General features: G+C 42.2%; 2 protein-coding genes across 4 annotated transcripts in view; one reads left to right on the forward strand and one right to left on the reverse strand.

Annotated features, from left to right (window-relative positions):
- The first annotated feature begins 1,604 nt into the window (after positions 1 to 1,604).
- On the forward strand, positions 1,605 to 9,966 carry LOC308096332 (tumor necrosis factor receptor superfamily member 5-like). The gene is made up of 7 exons (XM_080443740.1): positions 1,605 to 1,979; positions 4,139 to 4,258; positions 4,751 to 4,894; positions 5,428 to 5,500; positions 5,634 to 5,767; positions 5,984 to 6,178; positions 6,309 to 9,966. Exons 1-7 carry the CDS (start codon positions 1,832 to 1,834, stop codon positions 6,494 to 6,496), a joined length of 1,002 nt encoding a protein of 333 aa, XP_080299866.1. The 5' UTR covers positions 1,605 to 1,831; the 3' UTR covers positions 6,497 to 9,966.
- ccdc187 (coiled-coil domain containing 187) overlaps positions 9,966 to 23,476 on the reverse strand; it is a 34,477-nt gene continuing 20,966 nt past the window's right edge. For 2 of the 3 annotated variants that reach the window (XM_080443739.1, XM_080443738.1), the window contains 7 exons: positions 19,913 to 20,022; positions 19,266 to 19,343; positions 16,884 to 17,048; positions 14,769 to 14,863; positions 14,020 to 14,114; positions 12,145 to 13,398; positions 9,966 to 11,982 (listed from right to left, as the gene is read on the reverse strand). In XM_080443739.1, coding sequence (XP_080299865.1) covers positions 13,250 to 13,398; positions 14,020 to 14,114; positions 14,769 to 14,863; positions 16,884 to 17,048; positions 19,266 to 19,343; positions 19,913 to 20,022 — 692 coding nt within the window. In that variant the 3' untranslated portion in view covers positions 9,966 to 11,982; positions 12,145 to 13,249. Of the gene's footprint in view, positions 11,983 to 12,144; positions 13,399 to 14,019; positions 14,115 to 14,768; positions 14,864 to 16,883; positions 17,049 to 19,265; positions 19,344 to 19,912; positions 20,023 to 20,542; positions 21,449 to 21,502; positions 21,619 to 23,476 lie in introns of those variants that run through there. The other variant, XM_080443737.1, reaches the window with a different exon arrangement.

Below are 23,476 nucleotides of genomic sequence, written 5' to 3' on the forward strand. Positions count from 1 at the left end.
CTCAGAAGGTGTGCGTTGCTGCCTTGCTGGGCACACATATTCTAATTATCACACAAGTTAGCTAAAACATTAAACATTACATAAATATTACAGGGCCATAAATGACCATGAAAAAAGAAAAGTCCACCAGCAGGGGGCCCCCTTTTCCTAGGGTTTGCTGGTTCTCTAAAACCCTGGTGACTATCTGTGGGCTTGTAGATCGGTTGTTTTTGTCAAAGACATTTGGTGTGGAGGGAAAATAGGAGGCGTGAGCTTGTAGATCGGCTATAATAGGAGGTGGCCTCGTATAAAGCCAAGGGGGACTCTGGTCAACTAGGCTTAATTGGAATTGGATCAGAGTGAGATAATTAGGCCTTTAGCAAGACATAAGCTAATAGTCTACCAGGCTTTTCTTGCCATCTATGATGAATGACACTAAAAAGAATATAGGAACACGTTAGCCTTGATATAAGACTGTCTGTCATATATTATGACCGATGACTATCTTGATGCAAGGCTAAGGAACGCGTATGAGGGAAGTTGTAAACTGAAATGACAGCTTGAACTTGGCTACAGTGGTGGGGACCTGGTGGGGACACACTGCACACGACTGTGAACATCAGTTGTGATTGGCTGAGGATCAGGGAGGCTTATGGGTATTGATTGATTGAATACTTTATTTAGAAGATTGCAGAGCACATGGAAGTACAGTTTACAATACAAGGTCAGCTAAAATGGATCGCTCATAAAAGCCGCAATGTCTTGTTTCAAATGAGATCCCCACGTACTCAATTCATGGAGACATTAAATAGCAGATATACAGTACTATGCAGAACATCATATGGACATTTTAAAAGTAAGAAAAACTAAAATAACAAAAAATATGTACAGCAAGTAAAGTTTGTGGGGGGGGGGGGGGGGGGGGCAGGTAGGTTATGACTTTGACAGGGGCCAGTTTCGAATTCGAATTGCAGCCTCCTGAAGTAATTTTTTAAGGCAGTTTTGAAAGTGAGTAGGGTTTTACACTCCTAATCTACTTTTGGTAGGGCATTCCACATTTTTGTTGCATAGCAGGAGAACGAGTTCAACCCCTTGTTAGATGTCGTTACAGCTCCGGTGTCTGCCACCGATCATCACAGCACAACATCCACCTCGGCTTTTAAGATGCTATGAAAGAGACACGTTCATAATTTCAATAATCTAATAAAATATAGCGAAGACATTCAAACACGCAGGAGGACACTTGTATGCAATGAATTCATAGCATATTCCTTGACTGTCAACGAATGTCAATGAAAATAAATTAATATAATCGGCATGAACTTTGTTTCAATCTTTGCTAGGAAAAAAGAAAGAAAAAAAAAGAAAAGAAGAAAGCAGAAAAAAGAAAAAAAAAGAGAAAGAGACAGACAAACAAGATAAAACAAAACACTGAAAAAAATCAGGGGCTTTTGGGCTTGAAGGGTCTTAAATGAAGTCCCCCTCCTGCCTCCTAGTAGCTTTGTTGTTACTTGTGTGAGTCATAAGTCATAACTCACCACTGACTCTGACACGCCCCCCTCTGAATAGCCTACATGCTTTAGTTGACTCACTATTTCAATTTACACGGCTGTGCTGAGGCCATTGAAGGGGGAACCTTGTTCCAAGTAAGGGTATTATTATTGAATCTCCTTAAGAGTAGATTTTATTATATTACAGAAGGATCAGAAACTTAGATTGTAGGCCTATTGTCCTTAAAAGCTACAGGTAAAAAAAACATACAAATATTTGTGTAGATATTCCTATTTATTATTAAAGCAGAGGGAACATTTTAGTTGACTGGCTTATAGCTGTGTGGTTCATTCATGACAACATGATGACATTAATGAGCTGGGCACTGGGAGCTTGTCTGCTCATCCACGGCTGTTTGAGCATCACTGGAGACACTGAGAGAGGATGCGAGAGTTGGACACCCATGGAGAACAGCCAGGATGATGTCTGCTGTGATGCATGCCACCCAGGTATGAGGACTACTGATCATTACGATAACAGAGATGAATGCACTGTAGATGTGATGTAGGCAGTGGTGGAAGAAATACTCTGATTTTAGTAGAAGTAGAAATACCACAATGTAGAAATACTCTGTTATAAATAAAAGTCATGTGTTCAAAATGTTACTTTAAAAAAAATGTAAAGTTGACATCAAAATGTACTGTAGCTATCTTACAGTATCAAACATAAAAGTACACTCATTATGTAGAATGGTCCATTTCATCCATTTTCAATCATCCATCATATTACTGGATTGTGAATAGGGATTATTTAAAATACTGTATGTGCTGGGTAGCTTAACCTAATACATCATCATTTATCAGTTAAATGTATGTTTTGTATTAATAGTTTTAACTTGCAAAGTAACTAGTAACTAAAGCTGTGAAATAATAGCGCAGTAAAAAGTACAATATTTGCCTCTGAGATGTAGTGGAGTAGAATTGTATAATATAATAAGTATAAGTATAAGAAAGTGGAAATACAAAATTGTACTTAAGTAGTGAGTACATTACTTGAGTACTACATTACTTGAGTAAATTACTTAGTAACGTTCCACCAATGTAACAGATGAATGTACTGTGATTAATTGACGTAACTATGACGTGGACTCTATCCATGCCAGTCGATTGTAGACATGATAATGAGAAGTGGTGGGGACACAATGAATCCACCATCTCATCCAGAGCTGACTTAACTTAAGCCCCATATGGGTAACCGGAGTCCCTCAGGGCTCAATACTAGTGTATTTTCTGTTTTGTGTTAAGGACAGTAAGGATGCTGGGGTTTAAGGGGTTAAACTCATGCTGGTCTCAAAGCTCTTAATTTAGTGAACCAAATGCCACATAGGCTAAAATGTTTACTCACTACTGCAGTGGTTCTCAAACATCATCATGTGAAAGACCCCCAAATTGATATGTATTGGGCCGCAGACCTCAATCTGCCAGGGACCCCCACATGGAATATTGGAGTAAATAAATAAATAAAACTATTCCAAAGTTTTAAAAAAATCTTTAAACATTTTCCAAATATGCCTATAGCAAAAATAGCAGATCTACAAGTTTGTAGATCGGCAATTTTTGAATATGGCCGATCTATAAAATAAGGTTAAAGTGATTACACGAATTGTGATGCTACAGCAGTATATTAACACATTTAGCTGGGGACCCACTGGAACCCCTTCAAGGACGCCTGGGGGTCCCCAGACCCCACTCTGAGGACCACTGCACTAAAGTGTGGAGAACTTACTTGTGTAACCCATACTTGTTATATGTTAACTGTATAATAAAGTCTGCTTGCATCTCTCATTGGGCAGATAACTGCATTGCCATGTTTTGAAAGTACTTCTCTACATGTAATTAACTGTAAAACCTTAAATTCAACATGCGGCAAGTTAATAACGTCACAACAATACACATAGGATTTTTTTTTTGCATTAACCACCTGAACCCCAGCATCCCTATTCTGAGGAAAACTTTAGCCGAAAATAGCCGATCTACAAGCTTGTAGATCGGCTATTTTCGACAAAGAAGTTTGGTGTAGAGGAAAAAAGAGCAGCCTAAGTACAGAGTGAAAGGACAGTTTACTAAGTATTGAGGGTTTAAATGTCTGAAAATACACATTAACATGAATCCAACGTACACTGATGATATCGCTGCCAAACAAGTCTAGGAGGCTGTCTGTGAAATCTATGAAAAAGTTTAATCTGCAACACAATTTTATACAATATGTAGTGGGGGGGGTCCCTGCTTCATCTCTCTCATGTCTGAAAAACGTTGAAGACCCTTGTACTAGAAGATATAATTCCAAGACTAGAGGATCCAGGCCATAGTTTAACATGAGGAATAACCTCATACACCCGCAGGTGTAGCCTGTATCCAATACTCTAATAATCTAGGTCCTGAACAGATCTTTGAACAGTTCCTGTCTGGTAGCTGTCAGTAACCAACTTCTGGTTTCAGATAATACCACAACAAAGAAAGCGTGTCTGGATAATGTACATTATACAGTATGATTAGGGACTATACACTTACGCATTCCCTTACCAGACCAAAACCACAGTTCATTGTGCAAGATTTGTAATCGTTTTCAATGTTCCGTCATAGTTTTCATGTTTGAATTCTCTGTCTAGGAAATCGTATGTTCACGCGTTGTGGACCAGACCCGAGGGACCTCTGTATTCCGTGTGAAGACGAATACTACAGCCGTGGCCCTAAAGAGCCCAGGTGTTACAGATGTACAAAATGTTTTGGTATGTCTTCAGATGGTGTTGAGTTCTGGAGTTTCTTGGTTTCTCCTCACAAATGTCCAAAAACATATTCACTATACCACCGTTTCTCAACGTCGGCTACAAATGGACCCTTATGGGTTTGTAACTCTTGAGAGTGTACAAATGGAACCGAATGGACCCTTTACAGGTCCATTTGTAAATTCTCAGAGTTAAATTAACATTGAGGATTTTACAGTACTGGGTTTGGTGATGTTCTATATTGTCTGAATCAACTTTGTTTGCGTTCGTTTATGTGCTAAAAGAGTGACTTTGAGAGCCGTTTTACCGTACAAATGTAAGTCAATGAGGACTTAGACTGGGGTGCCAGAGATAGAATAAAATGGCCTGTATACATACTGCATGCATGGTAGCCAAATTATGCATATCAAATTAGGGGTCCTTGAAATTCAAAAAGTTGAGAATCACTGCACTTTACAATTGACGATGATGATGGTTTGTCTGTCTGTTGTGAAGGTGATCAATTCCCCGAGAAACCGTGCACGCGCACTACGGACACGGTGTGTGGTTGCAGAGAAGGACTCCAGTGCGGAAACGATGCCTGTTCATTCTGTGTACAGAAGTGTGGTAAAGGAGAGGAGCCTGAACCTGCACCCGGACGTAAGACAAACTAATGATGACACAATAGTAGTAAACATTACATTTTAAAACATAGTATAATGATATGCTGAGGTACACTGGTGTGCCGTGAGGCAAGTCCTGGTGGGCCTTGGAATTTTGTGACATCGCCACATTATTCTTGCAAAACAACACTACAAGAACACTACAAATTATATTTTAATGTACTATAATTTACGTCGAATACGATATTAAATGGCAGGATAAAAGGTTGTAGTCTAATGAAAATACAGAAACATACAAAGTATACACAATTCCACAGGCAAATAACAAGCATGACTTTCAAAACGTAGCCTACTTTACGCAATAAAAGTAGTCATCATTATAACCATTGCAATTACAATATGCCTTTGACATACTGAAATCTAATCTAATAAAGTCTAATAAATAAAGTAATCTGCTTTTTATGACTTTCGATTGCCATAACTGTAACCTTGTGATATTATGTTCAGATAAATATGTGCTGCAGTGAAATACCAGTGAAAACTAAAGTGTAATGTAAACTCTGTCAACAGGCTCTTGCAGTGGGTGTCGAAGTGGAACCTTCAACGACCAAATTCACCAGAAGTGTAAACCCTGGACAACAAGGTGAACAAGCTTCTCCTGATTTAATGACAGTTGTGTGGTACTGTACACTAGAGGCTACTGTAGTTCCCCTGCAAAAAATCACCAGAGTTTCCCTGTAATTGATCTATTAACGCATCCATTTCCTCTTTCCAAGGTGTCCCAATCCTGATGAATACATTGTGACCCAGGGGAATGCAGTTAATGATAGCAAGTGCGGTAGACACGTCATGGCTCTTAGAACTGTGACGCCTCCTATGGCTCCTACAACTGTAAAGACTCCTGGACCTGGTGAGACAAAGCTGTTGCTCTGCGTAAAACTGTGTCTTGATGAACTTCAAAATAGGGCTGGGCAATATATTGATATTACATCAAATATGTAAAATTGGATATTGTCACAACATTTTATCGTCACAATATAAATACAGGTGATATTTGATTGTACCAATATTGTCCAACCCTAATTTCAAATAAACATCTCTCTTATCACCCCTGTTGTCTAACCAGCTGGAAAAGATAAACCAGGTGACACAGAAGAAACTTGGCCAGTGCTCGTCTGTGTGCTTGTTCCTAGTGTGGCGTTGATGGCCATTTGGATCATCATGGCCGTCAAAATCATCCATAAAAGAAAGACGAAATGGGTTCCTAAAACGATAATAAGATCTCCTGAAGGAGATGACTCTAACCATTTTACTTATTCAGGTAAATCTGTCCCGAATACATGTGACACATAGCAGATTGTATATTTTTTATTAGCCTATGTTGTATTGATGTGTTTTTTTTTAGCTCCATTTTCTCCCACCCTAATGTACATGGTCTTTGTCCCTCTCAGATGCTCCCAGGACATCTCTGTCCCCATCAGATGACTCCAGAACACCTCTGACCCCCTCTGATGATCCCAGAACTCTGATTGTAAACTGCTATGCGACAGAGAGCAGTTATCACGAGCCAGAGGTGGAACACGGTAGCAGTACAGAGTCTTTGGCCTCCAAGGATTCCAAAACACAACTCATTGTGTGAATGAATGTAAAGCTAGTCTCTCGACTGTTGGCTCACACAATTCTCAAATGTTTCAGCCTAACAGTCTGTATGTTGGAAGCGCTGAATATGCGTAGAAAATAAAAAGGCGAACTTCCGTTTCGTTTAGCCTTTGCAGTCGAGTAATAAGTCCCATAGCAAAAATAAACAGTTTGCTGCTTAGCAGAAATGGGAATAAAAAAATAGATTTGAGAGATATGTTAAGACATCTTTTCGTGAACGGAAATGACAAGCAGATTACACAGCTTCCTGTCACAACTTTTGCGATGTGGAGTTATAGGCAGACTCTCTGCAGCATACAAAGACTGTGGAAGAGAGCTCGAGAGACTAATGGAAAGCAGGCTGGACTGGTACATACTGCAAACACCTATTTAGGTTTAGTTCTTCTTTTTTTGCGGAGCGTACGTGGGTGTGGCGTGCGTACCGCTGGATGTGCCCCGCCGCCCGAACACCCGCTGTTACATTGGTGGACCTCTCAGACGGTGTTGGAGAATCCCCCTCTCGTCTGGCTTTACAAGCACCAAAAAGAAACCACACTGGACTGGTTCATACCATACATTATGAAAACCGAAAGCTACCGTGAAGAGAGGAGAGAGAATGTTTTAGATAAATAAATTCTGAAGGGGAAAAACAGGATGGCATCACCACCATTATCTATTAACAAAAGGCTGAAGCCAAAAGGGAGGATTAGAGCTTCGTACGGTACAACACTGTACCTCTTTGTGTAATCCTTATCTAACCCCAGAAATAACAGTGTAAATACACCTCGCTCTACTCAGCCAAGGCTGGAGACAACCTCTGTATGGCTTTTCTTTTCCTTCATTTAACCACTTAAAGGGGGATTAAGCCCTTTGGTAGTTTGTTTTCGGTTCAGGTTTAAAAAACTTCAGCAGGGTAAAGTCTGCAGGTGGCTGACCTTACAAATTTAGTACACCATGATTTAAGCGCTAATCAAATGAAATGATTAATGGATACGATAGATTTAGGACTACAGTCTATAATAGCATATTGGTACACACCCATTATTCATGTATTAGCTGCAGCTGCGTAGCTTACTAACTAAACTGCTGTAGTTTTTAACCTGAACTGGAAAACAAACTACCATATACGTTTCCTACCCCTTTGAGCCCCATTTTATACTGTACATCGTCTTACAATAGTGTCCCACATTGAAATCAATTGTTAAATCTTTGTTAAATCAAGCTACAATGAGTTGCTAAATAGCTGTGAATATGACCATGAACACACGCTATTGGTGGCACACTGCTACATTATACTAATGTACTATTATTCAAGTAGCTCATTTTCTGTACATAACAGTTCTATACTAATGTGAAAAACAACCTGTGACATTTGCATGCGTGAGTGGTACAGTATGAATGTTCAGTCCAGGTGGGAGGGCTGCTGCGCGTAAAAAACAGACCACGGGGTTTTCTGTCGTCTTCTTCATACCTCCTACTTTGTCTTTTAAAATTCAGCCTTTCATCAATGTACGACACAAATGACACAGACACATAGCATTGTCGGTAGACGTGGGGGGCGACTCACCGACACATAGCATTGTCGGTAGACGTGGGGGGGACGATTCACCTAAAATTACATTTCTTATCCTCTGCGATGTTGAAACGTACAAATCGATAAAAAAAAATCTCCATGGCAGCTAGCCTAAGTCTAACAATTGTATTTATGCAACAGCATTTTCTTTTTTTACAGCAACTTGTTACTGAGAATTATGCAATACTAAAAAGTACTATGTTTAGCATTATGTTACCATTATGTGTGCATTACAATCAGTATATAACAAAAACTTTTCTCTTATCCCATCTAATACACACTTTACTCTGATTTCATGCAATAATTTGGCACACTGGACTTGAGTAGCTCCTGAAAGCTCCCATATTGAGAATTGATTTTGGATCAAATCGTGAACCCAACAATCAATACCAAAAGATTCACATCCCTAATTGTCTAATTTTCTTGATAAACCATCCCTAGAATTTAATTTGAAAGTCGATTAATTTCATTTCTCTGGGCATGTAAGGAGTTTTCATTCCTTTCGTTTTACTCTGGAGCGATAAAGGGGGGTTACTTATGCCGTCCCAATTTTATATTACCAGTAAAATACAAATAGGATTTCCTGCCCTGTATCGCAAGGGATCACCATTAAGATACTTGGCAGGGAGTTTCCCCCTTATCTAGAGGCTGTTTTGAGGTCACGTAAATGGATAACCACTAACCTAGTTAGATAGCATCAGCTTCCCCATTTAATTGCATGACTGGACATATTTTATTACGATCCAAGGTTTCTCAAGGCTCTGGAGGTTCTTAATATCTGTAAAAGTCTGAGGTCTAATTGCAGATACAATAAATCTGACTCGTCATGTGAAAATTATGTCATTGTCAGATGACATTCTTGATGTGTGTCACATCATGGAATCTTTAAAAGGACAAAAATGACTCATGCACACGTGGCGCACTTACACAGAAACACCCAGTGAGGGTTCACAAAAATGAAAACACCTCTTCATGCGTTTACATTTCTCAGTTACAAACACTGGAGTGGGCAGACAGACCTACTGTAGGCTTTATCGTCACATTTGTATTCTGTATTATTGGTGTCACGCAGTCATTGCGTGTGTGTGTGTGGGCGGACGGACGGTGGAAATCTTAGCCCACCCACAGCTATAGTAGTGTAGCGTACGGTGGAAATAGCGAAGCCCACTCACAGATAGTGTAGCGTAGGTGGAAATAGACCACTTTCAGTTTTACAGTAGTAGTGTACATCCCTTCATAGCGCTGCCAGTGGTGGAAAGTAACTAATTACATTTACTCAAGTACAGTACTTAAGCACAATTTTGAGGTAATTTGACTTTACTTGAGTATTTCCAATACTTTTACTTCTACTCCACTACATCCTCAGAGGCAAATATTGTGCTTTTACGCCAATACAATTATTTGACAACTTTAGTTACTAGTTACTTTGTAGATTGTAATTATTACTACAAATCATACATTAAACTCTAGTCCGGCTATTTGAAAATATTTGAAAATAGCCGATCTACGAGCTCATAGATCTGCTATTTTCAACAGATTAATAAATTGTATACATGTGAAACAGGACATTCTGCGTAATGAGTACTCTTACTTTAGGTAAGTATTTTGACTTTTTCCACCACTGAGCACTGCAGAGTAGACGTGGTCTTACAAAAGGTCTTCAAACACCATTGAGGGAAGCATGTGGGGGGGTCTTACTACTTTGATGCACCCGCTTAGTTACACTGAAGTTTCCTTATGCACTCTCCTATGCAGTTTTTGTGTCTTATGTGAGACATCATCACTCTGAACCTTTGTGTATTTTTTTCCATTATGATAATTTAAGACTGTACATGAAAATGTTTTAAACTAAACTGTATTAAAAAAAGGTTAACAAAAACACTGATGCTGTATTTGTGTTAGTTTTATGCAGGAAATACAACTTTCTTCAAGAAAACAACACTTACAAGTACATATAAACAACAGTGCAGTATAATCATACATAAATAACAAACAAAATTAATGTACTATATAGCATGTGTTTTCAGCCTGGGCAGAAAAATAATAATACAAAATATCTTTGGAAGGAATACAGCAAGGTAAAAAAAAAGAAGAAGAAAAACCCACTATCACTAAAAGTGATAGTGTTTTAATGACTGGGTCGGTAATGATCGAACCCAACTAACAATAATATAGCTATAAGGATGGGTTGGATATATTTACATGTGCAGATTGACATAACTGTTAGGGAGGTTAAAGCAGGTCTAACAGATCTACTGTATAACCAGTGTAGTGTACAGATATCCGTTAACTGATAACCTCAGTACAGTAAATAAACTAGTTACTTAGTTGGGCTGGGTAATAGTGTATCGATGTTGTGATATGAGACTAGCTTTCGTCTGGGATTTTGCCTATCATAATATTGTGATATGGCAACAGTCTTGTCTCTGAATGTTTAAGCTTTTTCTGCTGAAGCCTTTTATACTTTAAAATTTGTCAAAAACAATGCATCACAGCGGGCACCGCATTGTGAGCTTGTAGATTGCCCATTTTTGAAAAACTTTAAAGGACAATTTATATTATCGTCACAATGCGATAGAGGTATTTGGTCAAAAATGTCATCATATTCGATGTTGTCCACATCGCCCAGCCCGGCAATGCATTAATGACATCAAACACCGGATGTGTCCCAGAACTTTCTACAGCTGAACAAGACAACACTGAGATCCTTGTAGCAGATCCTAAAAGGTCAAAGGTCAGCTGATCAATTCTGATGTGGTCTCACTGTCTCTGAACCCCAGTGAGGAGGTCAAAACTATTGATGCAATCAGTAAAACGATTGACCGCTGCTTATCATTTCCAAAACCATCAGCATCTTGAATGTCTCAGTTTGACAGTTGAAAAACTGGTCCATGCATTATTCACCTCCAATAAATACAATTGCTGTAATGCCCTCTCCGTAAAGACTATAGAAGACTCCAGCTTATTCAAAATGTGTTCTCACTGGGTTAAGAAAAGCTGAATACATTAGCCCTATACTTAGATCACTTCAATGACTCCCGATTCAATACAGAATTGATTTCAGTGTTGTATCATTTTCAAGGCACTTAAGGTGCTGTAAGTGTTCTTTTTTTCCACCATCTTTTTAAAACAAAAAGTTGTTTTGTTCTCCCATCACAAAGATTTGGCGGCCCCCTGTAGTAACTCTGAGGACCCCCTAGGGATTCCAGACCCCCTGTTGAAGACCCATGCACTACAGCGATGATTACTATTGCTATCAGACCTCTCAGATCATCAGGTACAGGCCTCGTAAAGTAAACTCTGCTGACATCATTTTGTCTTGTATTTTAATGGGAAGCACACCGACTTTACTTTGCAAAGTCAAATGTGTGCTGCTATGCAAATCAAATTTGACTAAAAGTAAGGGTTGAGTTTGTTCAGCCGATTGTCACGAGGTACTGTAAAAAATATGCAGGTTGACGTACTGTAAATAATACGCAGGTTGACGGACTGCCAAAATTCCTCGAGTAAGAGGAACTTCTGCCTGAGGCTTGTCTCTAGGCGGGGTGACCCATAACCATGTCACTCGCGTGCATGGGAAAGTTTGCATGAATTACAAACATAGTTTAGTGCTCTCTCAAGACTTGCCAATTGTGTAACTTTAACAACACTCCAATTGTGTGCCTTTAACAAAGCTGTATTTGAGACATTAAATGACATGACATTTGACGCTGGTACAGAGCACCAGGGAAAGCCCAGGACAGTCACAATTGACACCCTGTCGAATTTATGATGAATTTATACTGAAGCAATTTATCACTTCTCAGAAACACAGCAGTACTTTCAGCATAATCCTCAGAGGGATACTGTTTTTATGAATGGATGTCTGGGAAGTTAGTGGGGCATTTTTATCACAGTGCTTTTCAAAATAAAAGCTTACCGTATTTTCCGCACTATAAGGCGCACTATAAGGCGCACCGTCAGTGCGCCTTATAGTGCGGATGCGCCTTATAATGCGGTGCGCCCTATATATGAAAATAATACATTTATTGAAGGTGCGCCTTATACTCAGATGCGCCTTATAGTGCGGAAAATACGGTACTTACAAAGCTTGTTCTTACAAATAAAGCACCTTCGATAATGAATGTGTCTCCCGTGCAACTTAATGAAAACTTACATTTATAACCAATATAACTTCGAATTCCGAATCACCTTCATCCAGCCATACCGCACGGGGTCTCCAAGAATGGCTCTGAAGAACGTTTCAGAGCTGGAATGGACCACCGGAGAAGCTACTGGCACTGGATGAGCTGCCTGATTGACAGCTGGGTTGAGCTGATTGACAGCTGAGCGCCCACACAAGTCAAGCACACAATGCGGGTGACTAAAGCGCAGTTTCAGCGGCAATTTAAAACAAATTAATTTAAACCCTCTCGTCAACACTGACGGCTTGAGAGAATCCTTCAATAAACCAGTTTTTCCCTTCTAAAAGGAGAGGCCTATACAGTAGTTAGCTCATAGTGTTGTCATTATATTTTTTTAACCACTTAAAACTCCTCTACTTCGTTGACCAGGGTCCCCCAGGGGTCTATCGTTGGCCCCCTTCTTTTTTCCCCTTCTACACCATAGAGTTATAATACATCTAGAGAATGGACGGCCCCGCCCACACCTATTCATTTCAATGAAGTTGCTCACAAGCGCATGAAGCACCCGGAAGTATCCTCTTCTTCTGCATTTGGGCACCAAATTTTGGTGCTCAAATGCGAAGACTTGAGCACCGAGCAGGTGCTTTCAAACAGTAAAAGCATGTGCAGTAGCGTTTTAAATGCGGAAGTCTTGCAATTCCAGATTTGACCACCAGGCGACGGCAGCTTCACCCATCCACCGCGGTTCTGGGGGCTTGCTCTACACCAAATCGCTTTACTGAAAATAGCTAATCTACAAGCTTGTAGATAGGCAATTTTTTGCCAAATGTTTGACAATTATGATATGCCCATTGCCCACAATAGGTTGGTTAATACTTCCTCCCCAGTCTCAATTCTTTGACTGGTTAAAGTGCTAGTTGGAGTACAGAGAACTAACCTGTGGAGATTTTCCACCTGGGATAGGAGTGTGAAGTAGAGTCAGAAGTGTTCTCTAAATGTTCTCTAGTGTTGCTTTGCCGTCTGTGTTCCCAAATTTTTGCATCTCCAACCGTGACTTTTACTGCTGCTTACAGTTCTCCTTCTTCTCTTTGGCTTTGTTGCGTGCCGATTTGTCACTGGGCCTCTTGGTGGGGGGGATGAAGGTGGGCTCCTCCATGAAGTCAGGTAGGCCAGAGTGAGGGAGGGGAAGTGACTGGTAGGGCGGGCCTACAGTACATTGACAAAAAGACAGTCCATAACAGTCCTCAGGTAAATGAGCTAAATGTTTCAACCTCCAGCTGGAAATACACTGATAACAGCAGCAGCGGGCGCTCAGTGGCAGCCAGCTGCAGCAGCGGGTCAGCAGTGATCCTCAATTGCATTACATGTTGTTGCTTTCTTTGTTTTTCAGTTTACGTTATAGGCTTTATTATTGCTTGTAAATGATTGCTATTGGTAAATAGAAAATATGTTGCTATTGGTCTTTTGGAAAGCGCTTTGGGTCAACTGCTGCTTTATAAATAAACTTGACAATATCACCAAAAACAAAAAAACTGATTTAAAACAAACCCGAACATGCAAAATCCTCCTCTATTTCTGGCCACATCCTGGACCTAACTAGTATAACATAAGGTCCATTCTGAAATTCCATTCCAGTCCATCTTAATTTTCTTTATTTCAAAATGCCTATGTCAACAACATTGTAAATTTCTTGTTTGACTTCCGTCCATGCCCCTTCACCAATGAGAAATTTTTATTTGCAAAACAATTCTCTGAATTGACTGAACTTTGGTGTTTTCCGATTGTGACTCGAGCCTGGTGTTTTACTACGTGTCATGTTGACATTACCTGTCTGTCCCACACTGGGGCTGTCCTTGTTCTGTGTCCGAGACTTGAAGGTCGGGTCCAGCTCCTCAGCGATGTTTCTGATATGCTGGACTTGTCTGCAAACAAAAACACGTCAGTCAGAACAGGGGTTCCCAAACGTTTCCATGCCAAGAACCCTTCAAATAGCCATAGCTTCTATTGTGTAATGTATACTGTAGATTAAAGCAACAAGCCACTAGAGGTTGCAGTTTACAGTGTATTTTATAATGGCTGAGGGGTATAGTGAGACACGAGGCGCAGCCGAGTATCTCCGACGCTCTCGCCGTCCTACGCGGGCGGTGCTTAGAAGTCCCGCACGGCCGGGGCTTGTAAGGAAAACAAGCGCTCCCCGTACCTCGTTCAGCCACAGATACACTGGATCATTGCAGAAACAAACAACACACCCGTGATTGATATAAGATGATCTAAGGAGTATATTATAGTGTGTTTTATCACTTCTACTAAACCAGCCAATCAGAATCAAGGATCCGTTCTAACACAACATGGCACATCGCAGTTATTATGATTTGTTTTAAACCCGTTTGTAATATCAACGGCCCTGATCCCTGCCGAGTCTAATAAAACACACACAACAACGCCCCTCCCCCCCACGGAGAACAATCGTACAACAAAGCCAACAGGTAGACACTGGCTCCAGCACAAATGAGTGTGATATTGGCACATGGAACAGCTGGCATCAGCTGACTGGGTGAGGTGTGGAGAGGACTTACGGTGTGGTGGAGACCGGGCTGGGGGGCTGGTTCTCTGGGGAGTAGTCCTCCGTTGGGGAAGGAAGACCCTCGGAGTCCAGTCTCTCTCGTTGGCCCTGTGGCACAGCACAGCATATAGTTTGTTTTGAATTAAGGGTTTCATTTTGCCTAAGATCTTATTTGTTCTGCTACTGGAGTGTGTGGTTGTGTGAATTGGGTGTAGAGTTTTGACTAAATCAGCCCTGTTTTAAAAATTGTATAATTTTTTTAAAGAAAAAACTGTAATCCTAGAATAAACACTGAAAGCCTGCACTCTGAGAGCACCTTCATGCTCCCTAAAGGATGAACTCTACTGACTTTGGTGACCCCATGGCATTTCCTCTAACACCACCTTGAGGTAAAATTTCCAATTGCACAAAAGATATCACAAAATCGAATTATATAAAGCCTACTGAGGATGATGACCCTCATGACCTTTCTTCTAGTGCCACCTTTAGGTCAAAAGCCACTATAAAAGCCACATATATTTTAAATCAATTATTTGAATCAATTATTATTTGTATTTCTATTATTTAACTTTAAAGCATTTGCTGTCGTTTACAATGTGACATATTGATCCTATACAATATACCCCCCAACAAATTATAAATGTTGAACTATTTTCTACTCATGGCGCTCACAGTGCTCCTCCACAAAATCTGGATACAGAGAGCTCCTCTCACTGTAACATAGTGTAAGAGTGTAACACAATACTTCCCATGTCATTTGTCATTTCATGTGTATGTATGAGCAAACTGTTACAAGAAAGCTAGATGTAGTTGAGATAGTGATGTATGACTTAATCTTCTATGGAACTGCAGGACCCAGTCAGAACAAATGTCCCTACATGGAGTAGGGTATGCACTTCTTATGTTCTTATTGTGAACTTGTCAAAGTGACAATACTGCATGTATGGTGAAATGTCACATTGTCATAGTTTGAAGTAAAGTGAGTTATAAGTGATTCAGAATGTACGTTTTTACCCACTTCCACATTGAAATACAGAACCAAGGAAATAGTAATACCTAAATTAGTGCGTAAATGTGGGTTTGTGTAAACATGGGAAAAGCCCCCTCCCAAAAAATAAGAAAAGGCAAATTGTCTATTTCGAGTATGTATTTATCTTTTTTTCTGCTGTGTCATTCACATTCTATGTCAAGTGTCATAAATAGCACAACACTTGCAACAGGAGCTATATCCAAACAAGGATGTCTGTCATCTTATCACTCATGACGTTCTTTCACCAGAAAGGGCAATTGTTTGCCCAGTGGGAAAATGGCTTAAGACTGCTTTCCACATGACCCCAAATCATTCATTATGCCCAACGTTTCTAATATTCCTAACATGTATATGATTTTGTTTTGGGTTTCATAATGTCTTGATGACAAAAAATATATATATATTGAGCATTGTGGCAGATGCACTATGTGTCTTATAACAGTTGACAGAAGGAGAAGGAGGAGGCCGCACAACTCTTAGCCACGATGCAAAAATGTTTTACAAAAATACAGGAAATCAACGTTTCTACAAAATAGACTTCCTGAGGAAGACTATCTTGCTGAAACGTTGGGTTTCCTGACATCAACTATAATCTGCCGTGGTCAGAACCTCATCGACGCTGGTGTGCGCTCACTCCCCTGTGTTTGCCTTAGAACAGTTGACAACCATAGTTAACCCTGACAACCCCAGGGTTGTCACACAGTGTAATGACATGGTCATACCGGACTCCAAATGCTCTTGTATACTTGTAGGACACATAAATACAAATTGTCACCGTCAGGCAGAAACCTCATGTATCCATTATTTAAACTTCTCATGTAAATTAATGCCCTAGTTCGTCGTACAAGAGTGGAAGCAGCGAAAATAGCCGATCTACAAGCTAAGTGAGCTTGTAGATTTTCGCAAAGTCAAAGTGCTTAAGTGTGTCTGTGGGTTTTACTAAAAAAAATGCAAATGAAGAGTATTAACAAGAGGTTGTGACTAATCACATTAGATCCATTGGAAAACTGGTTCATTTCCTGAAAAGTAAGAGTTTTGGACAAGTTGTATGCCCAACAGTCACAAAATCTTGGATATTGAATGTGAGAGTGTGTTCACCTGTCTCTCTGTGGAATGTCGAGACTGTGAGTTCACCTGTCTCTCTCTGGAAGCTCTTCTGTCATAGTGACTGATGGTCTCTCTGTGTTCTGACTCTGGGCCTTCTAGCTCTCTGGACCGACGCTTCGACGTCATCTCCCTCTTCTGCATGAATCTCGCAATTTCCTGTTGGATAAAAGCAGAGACTTTTTATTGATTGATTGAATGTGTTATTGACACATTTACAGCAGTACAGTACATTGAATAAAAAATGCCAAATGCATGAGACACAAAATAGTCAAAGGCTTGTTTGCATTGTGGTCCATTAAACATTCAACACTCAAAACATCTGTCTGCCACTCTGTACAGTACACGTATGGTGCAGTATATATGTTACAGTATGATTGGAGAACCAGTACGATTGAAGAAGGCTCGCTCGTTTTTACCACCCACCCAGCAATTCTGTAGAAGCAACACTAGAGGGAGCCACAAGCCAGGCTTGTGCACAAGCATATATTGCCGCGACCACACACACACGTGCGCGCGTGTGTGACCGGCTTCGAGTGCTATCAATGCATTGAATGGGGAAATAGGCGAGTTTATTAGACCTTTCAATGGGCGAAATAGGCTACTACCTACCCGCGATTTATCAGACCATTCATTCAGGAGCTACTGACCTACTTGGAGGCGGAGCAGTCCGCACAACAATATTTACGATTCTGTGCCTATCGGTACATAACTCAAACGGCGCTGAGTAGGCACAGGCGAACGTCACACCGTTCAGGACGGCAACTCGGTCGCCTTAGCTCCCTCTGTGGTCCTTCACGGGGTGACAGTTCGCCTGTGACTGCGCGCCTCCGTCAGGGTCCAAAACCAAAAGCGAAACCTAAACTGAACTATTAAGTCATGTCAGTTGGTAGGTTAGTATGTCTTGATAACACCCAATGAATGGTCTGATAAATCGTGGGTAGGTAAGTAGGTCGCCTATTTCGCCCATTCAAAGGTCTAATAAACTCGCCTATTTCCCCATTCAATGCAGATAGCATTCGAATCAGGTGGACTGTTAAGATACTTTTATTGTGTTCTGCTGGCTTTTGTTTTAGTTTCTCCCTGACACACACACACACACACACACACACACACACACACACACACACACACACACACACACACACACACACACACACACACACACACACACACACACACACACACACACACACACACACACGGAGGAGGAGAAGGACTCCTCCTCGCGAGCCTCGCTAATAAACCCTGTCTCGAAAAGCCCCGCATCGCCCCGAAGCCCCGTGCCTAAAAACGAGCGCTCTGTCTTCAATCGTACTGGTTCTCCAAACGTACTGTGACATATACATTCATTGTATCATATACATGTATGTACATTTATAACTTAATAGCTCATATTTTATGTACATTTATAACTGTTAACTCTTTCAGTGCCAATGAAATAAAAAAATTCTTGCGAACTGTGCCAACTTCTTTCTTTTTTTTTTTCAAAGAAAAAAAAAAGTGCTTAGGAAGCGAGATATAGCCTTTTTCAGTTATAGGTTAAACAAAGAGTGGATGGAGCTGCAAATCTTCAGATAATTATATCTTGGGTTCTGAATTTTTTTTAAAAAATAAATAAATATATATATATTTTATTTTTATTTTTTTTAACTCGGGATTTCTCGTTCTGGCACTGAGGGTATAACCCTAAAACTCGGGATAACTCGGGGCCTGGCACTGAGAGAGTTAATAGCTGATACAAATCCCTTTCTTAGTCGTCTCTCTTTTTTCTCTATCTGTCCTCCTGCGTTTCATAACTGCAGTACTGCCATGACAACTGAATTTCCCTCGTGGGATCAATAAAGGTATATCTATCTGCAGCTTAATTTATAATCCATCGCATGACGGTGTCGCTTGTTGACATGTCTCAACACATTGCAACACGTTGTTAGCGGGCAGATCAGTCTGTATTGGCAAGCGACACTGCCTCGCAACGGATTACGCTCATCTCATCTCAACAACTTGATATGTTGATATGCATACTGATCGATGAACACTCACTAAGGTAGTTCAAGGTAATGACGCCGCAGTTGGGCGATATGACTTCAAATCAATATCTTGATTTAAAACTTTTGTCTTGAAAAAAAACCAAATAGCAGATCTACAATATATTGTACACCACAACAAAGTATAACACAAGGTTAAGTGGTTAATCAAACTAATCGTTTAGAATTCCTTCATGTCGATTCATTGATATATAAGAAATTCAAAACATTTAGGAAAGAAAAAACTCTGCTTGAAGATTAAGTCGGTTATTGGTTCTAAATATCGGTTTCGATAATATGTCGGTTAATTACCCAGCACTCCGCTGCAGTGTGATAAACATCATCTCACCTCATCCTGCGCCACTTGAGCCACCTTGAAGTCTCCTTCTGGGTAAGAGCTGCGTGAAGACGAGGAGGGCTGAGGGCTCTGAAGAAATACATCAGGGAAAGCTTCATCAGGGCTGCCACAGTGCATGTGAAAAGTGAAATGTCAATCCTTCTACCTTGAAACCTCAAAGTGTGTTTATACATTTTATGTATAGGGCTGTAGTACTCGAGAGCAGTCTCAAGGACACATTTCGATGGTGTTGTTCTTGCCTGCAATTTCACTCGGCCAAGTTGACACAGTCTCGGACCAGAGGACTCAGGATTTCTTTGCTGCTATTTTAGTTTCTTTTAATTCTCAGATTCATTCTTGAATGACTTAAAAGTGCTGTAAGTGATATTTTTTGTTTAAAAAAAATGTGTTTTGTTAAAAAGTTAAAGCTCCATTATTGATAGTGTTTTTGTTCATTTTCTTTGGTGGGACACCAATTTCATCCAATCGGGATAGAGAACCCATTTATCATCTTCAATTCTATAAAGTTCCAGTTCCTGCCAGCTCATGTTTCGTTTTGTTTCATCACTTCCAATTTCACTTGTGTATCTTGCCTGAGCTCTCGTCATATGACTAGTATAATACGGCATATAATTTTTTACAAATGGAACCCTGCTCACCCTCCTCACCACCACCAGCCGGTCTTCTTCATCCTGCAGTCTGCGGGCCAGCTCTTCATCTCGGAGCACCTGTTGCAGCTCCACCAAGTCCAGACACTGCACCGCCGCTCCTGTGGAAGAGTTTGAACACAGTTCACGGATGGACGGAAAAGAAAGGAAACCCAAGGTTCTGCAGTAAACCAATTCACCAGAAAATCTAAAGAAAGTACCGAAACCAGAGGCTCAAAGCCATAAATAACACTTGAATCACGGCAAAAGATGAGACAAAGATGGAGAGAGCAGACGGAACGAGACGATGGCACACAGAGCAGCTACAATGGAGATGTGGAACTTCTAGTCTACGAACCCAGACGAAACAAAAAGGCATGAAGATGAAAGCATGATTACTGAAAGTCATTTCCCAGATGATGATTTCAGGGCCGAAGGGACCGACGTTACCAAGAGGGAACAGGAAAACGTCACACGAGAGAACCGACCACACTGAGTCACACCTCAAAGGCCCCAATTTGATCATGATTGAGGGAAGATGAGAGGAATAGATGGAGAAAAACACACACACACAAACAAACACAGAGGTAGGAAGGTTCCTCTCTGCCGGCTGGGGAGTTGGCTCCCCCTGTTGGGTGTTACCTGGTGGTGCGTGTGTGGACCTAGCCCTGCTGGCTGAAGCCATGCTGCTGCACAGGAGGCTTTGGCTCCGCTGTGGTGCTCGCCGATGTGGCCTCTCCTCTCTCCTGTCCACCGTCAGCTCCTCCACCTCCTCCTCCTTATCCTCCTCTGAGCTCAAACATTCTTCTGCGTCCACGCGCCCACGCCGGCGTTCACTCGAGCTCCTCCTGACCCTGCGGTCGCCGTGGCAACGCCTTTCCTCCTCTCTCACCTCATCCCTAACCGACCCGGTCCTGGGTCTGACCTCTGCCCCCCTTCTCCACCTCCCGCTCCCTCCCCTCTCTCGGCTGCGCAGCTCTGAATCTCTCCTGGGCTCCTCCTCATCATCAACGACCTCCACGCCATCTTCCTCCTCCTCGATAGCCAGGACGCCATGATGGCGCCTCTCCCGGTCTCCCCTGTAGTCTCTCTCGGCGGTCTCTCTGCACGACGATCTCCTCGCCTCCCTGACGTCTCCGTGGTAACTGCGCCTGGCGGGGGCCGCTCTCTGGAAGGCCCCCCGACGTGGCTGGGGGTCGTCGTCGCCACCGTACGAGGCCTCACTCCCGCCGTGAGATCCCCGGCTCTCTCCGTTTCGAGGTCTCGCCTGTGGCTGCGGGGTGGCGCCGTACCTCACGGCCACGCCCCTCTCTCTGAGGATCTGGCCCAGCATCTCCCACACGCCGCCGACTCTGCTGTCGTTGCCGCCGCCGTGGTAACTGTTACAGCGCCTGCCGTTGTCCTGAAAGCGGACATGCTTGTCGGGGCTCTCCCTGTAGGACCAGGTGCGTGCTAGGTCTCTGTCAGTACGTCTGTCCGTGTGTCTGTCTGTACGTCTGTCAGTATGTCCGTCTGTGTGTGTGTCTGTTCGTCTGTCTGTGTGTGTGTCTGTTCGTCTGTCTGTGTGTGTGTCTGTTCGTCTGTCTGTGTGTCTGTCACTACGTGCGTCTGTGTGTCTGTCCCCGTCCTGCAGCCTGACGGACTGACTGCGACTACATCGTCTCTGCCGTGCGTCTCCATCACGATCTCCGTTCCAACGGCGGCTCTCGCCGTCTCCTCTGCCGTTCCTTTCCCCCCCACCCGACCTCCTCCTCTCGTCCAGGTCACAGACCCGCTCCTCCCACTCCCGCCGCCCCCCTCCTCCTCCTTCCTCCTCCTCCCGGCCTCTCTGCTCCTCCGTGGAGCCGCTGACGTGAGAGTGATGAAGACTCCTGTAGTTTCGTTCTCGTGGGAGACGAAGAGAGGCCCGCCGCTGGCAGGGGGCGGCGTGCAGGCTTCCGTTCGGCCTCCGGCTCCTCGACTGGGGGAGGCGTTGGGGGAACACGGCGTCTGAATGCTCCGTGTCGTCACTCAGAGTTTCCGCCGACTCGCTCCTGGAGTCCCGGTGACCTCCGTCTGACCGCCGAGGAGCTCTGAGGGACCGGGGCCCAGTGACTTCTGACTGAGTGTGAGAGGTAGAACGCTGACACCTGGTGGCGTGAGCAGGGTGGTGATGTGGTTGCCGCGGGCTGCTCAGCGCTCGCTGCTGTACAGAAGCTGAAGCCGGACCCCCGCTGTCGTCTTGAGTCGGGTTCAACCAAACATGCAGACAGAGCAGCAGGGAGGGCATTTGAGGCTTGTTAAAGAGGTTAACATTAGTACAGAATACGGTCGTAATAACACGTGATGTTAAGAAGAGTTGTGTGTTAGGGCTGTTTTCTTACAACGTTCCCATAGAAATGTTATCATTCATAAGAGTTCTATCAAGACACAACCAGTGCGCGCCACTTATAGATACGGTATGGAACACATACACATCACAGAGGCTGGCGTGTTACATGGATACTTAGAGAAAAACAAGACATTGCCAACAAAACGTGTTATACCAGTAAATACACAGCAGAACCAGTGTTCATGCTTATATGAAACCTTTGGAAGCAGCTATGAAATGCACAAAAAAGCAGAGCAAATTGTGGTAAAATGACAGGCTAATAAACCCATCAATACATTGTTCCTCTGGATAAGAGCGTCTGCTAAATGCCTAGATTGTAAAATTGTAAAATAAAAATAAAAAAATAATAGACCAGACAAAAACCATGAAAGTATGTCACTCCCCTACTCTCTCTCTCTGCATTTCCTATATCTCTCCACTATAACTATCAAAGGCTTAAAAAAAAGTAAAAGCAACAAGAAAAGGTGCTCATCGGAGCACAGGTCCGCCAGGTCAGGAAATCTGACGGATCCGTCTTGATCACATGACCATAGAGATAATGTGTACAGATTTGCGTGATATTTGGTAAAATCTGAAGGAGTAATATAAAAAAATGTCGTTTTTCCTTGGCCTCTAGGGAGTGTGCATACAAAGCTTTATGCAGATCTGTGCGTTTAAGGTAAAAACGCGAATCGGCCTGTTATAGCGTCACCATGAGGCTGATTTGAAAATGTTCAAGTGGCAATTCTTCCTCGGCCTAGTGGGAACGTGCGTGCAAAATTTCACGGAAATCACAGTTGTGTTCATGATTTGAGGCTTTTGTTCAAAACAAAGCACTCCTGCAAACTTTGGAAGCCAAGCAGGATGGAATATGAAAAATCTGACTGTCTTGTTTGGTTTAATGACTGAGATACCGATTTGCGTGAGGTTTGGACAAAATCTGAAAAAGTTATATCAAAAACTGTGTTTTAATCGTCCTCCTGGTGGCGCTCTAACAGGCCCATGTGGAAATTTGGGGCAGAGGTTCTGCACTGGCATCCAGGGAGTGTGCATGCACAGTTTCGCTGCGAGCGGCCAAACGGTGCCGGACACACACAGCAAAATAGTCCCCGTCTATGCGTGCAAAACATAGTCTCCGCCAGGCCGAAATAGCTGATTCAATAGCTGAAGTTCACAACACGTTGCGACAGGTTGTAAGCTTGTAGATATGCTATTTTCTCTATTCG

The sequence above is a fragment of the Gymnoscopelus braueri genome (assembly GCF_963280865.1).
Source record: "Gymnoscopelus braueri genome assembly, chromosome: 12".
NCBI classification, from domain to species: domain Eukaryota; kingdom Metazoa; phylum Chordata; class Actinopteri; order Myctophiformes; family Myctophidae; genus Gymnoscopelus; species Gymnoscopelus braueri.

Coding starts and splice junctions, on each gene's coding strand:
- LOC308096332 (XM_080443740.1), top strand. CDS start 1,832: ATGATGACATTAATGAGCTGGGCACTGGGAGCTTGTCTGCTCATCCAC. Junction 4,895..5,427: donor GCCTGAACCTGCACCCGGAC/GTAAGACAAACT, acceptor CTCTGTCAACAG/GCTCTTGCAGTGGGTGTCGA. Junction 6,179..6,308: donor TAACCATTTTACTTATTCAG/GTAAATCTGTCC, acceptor TGTCCCTCTCAG/ATGCTCCCAGGACATCTCTG.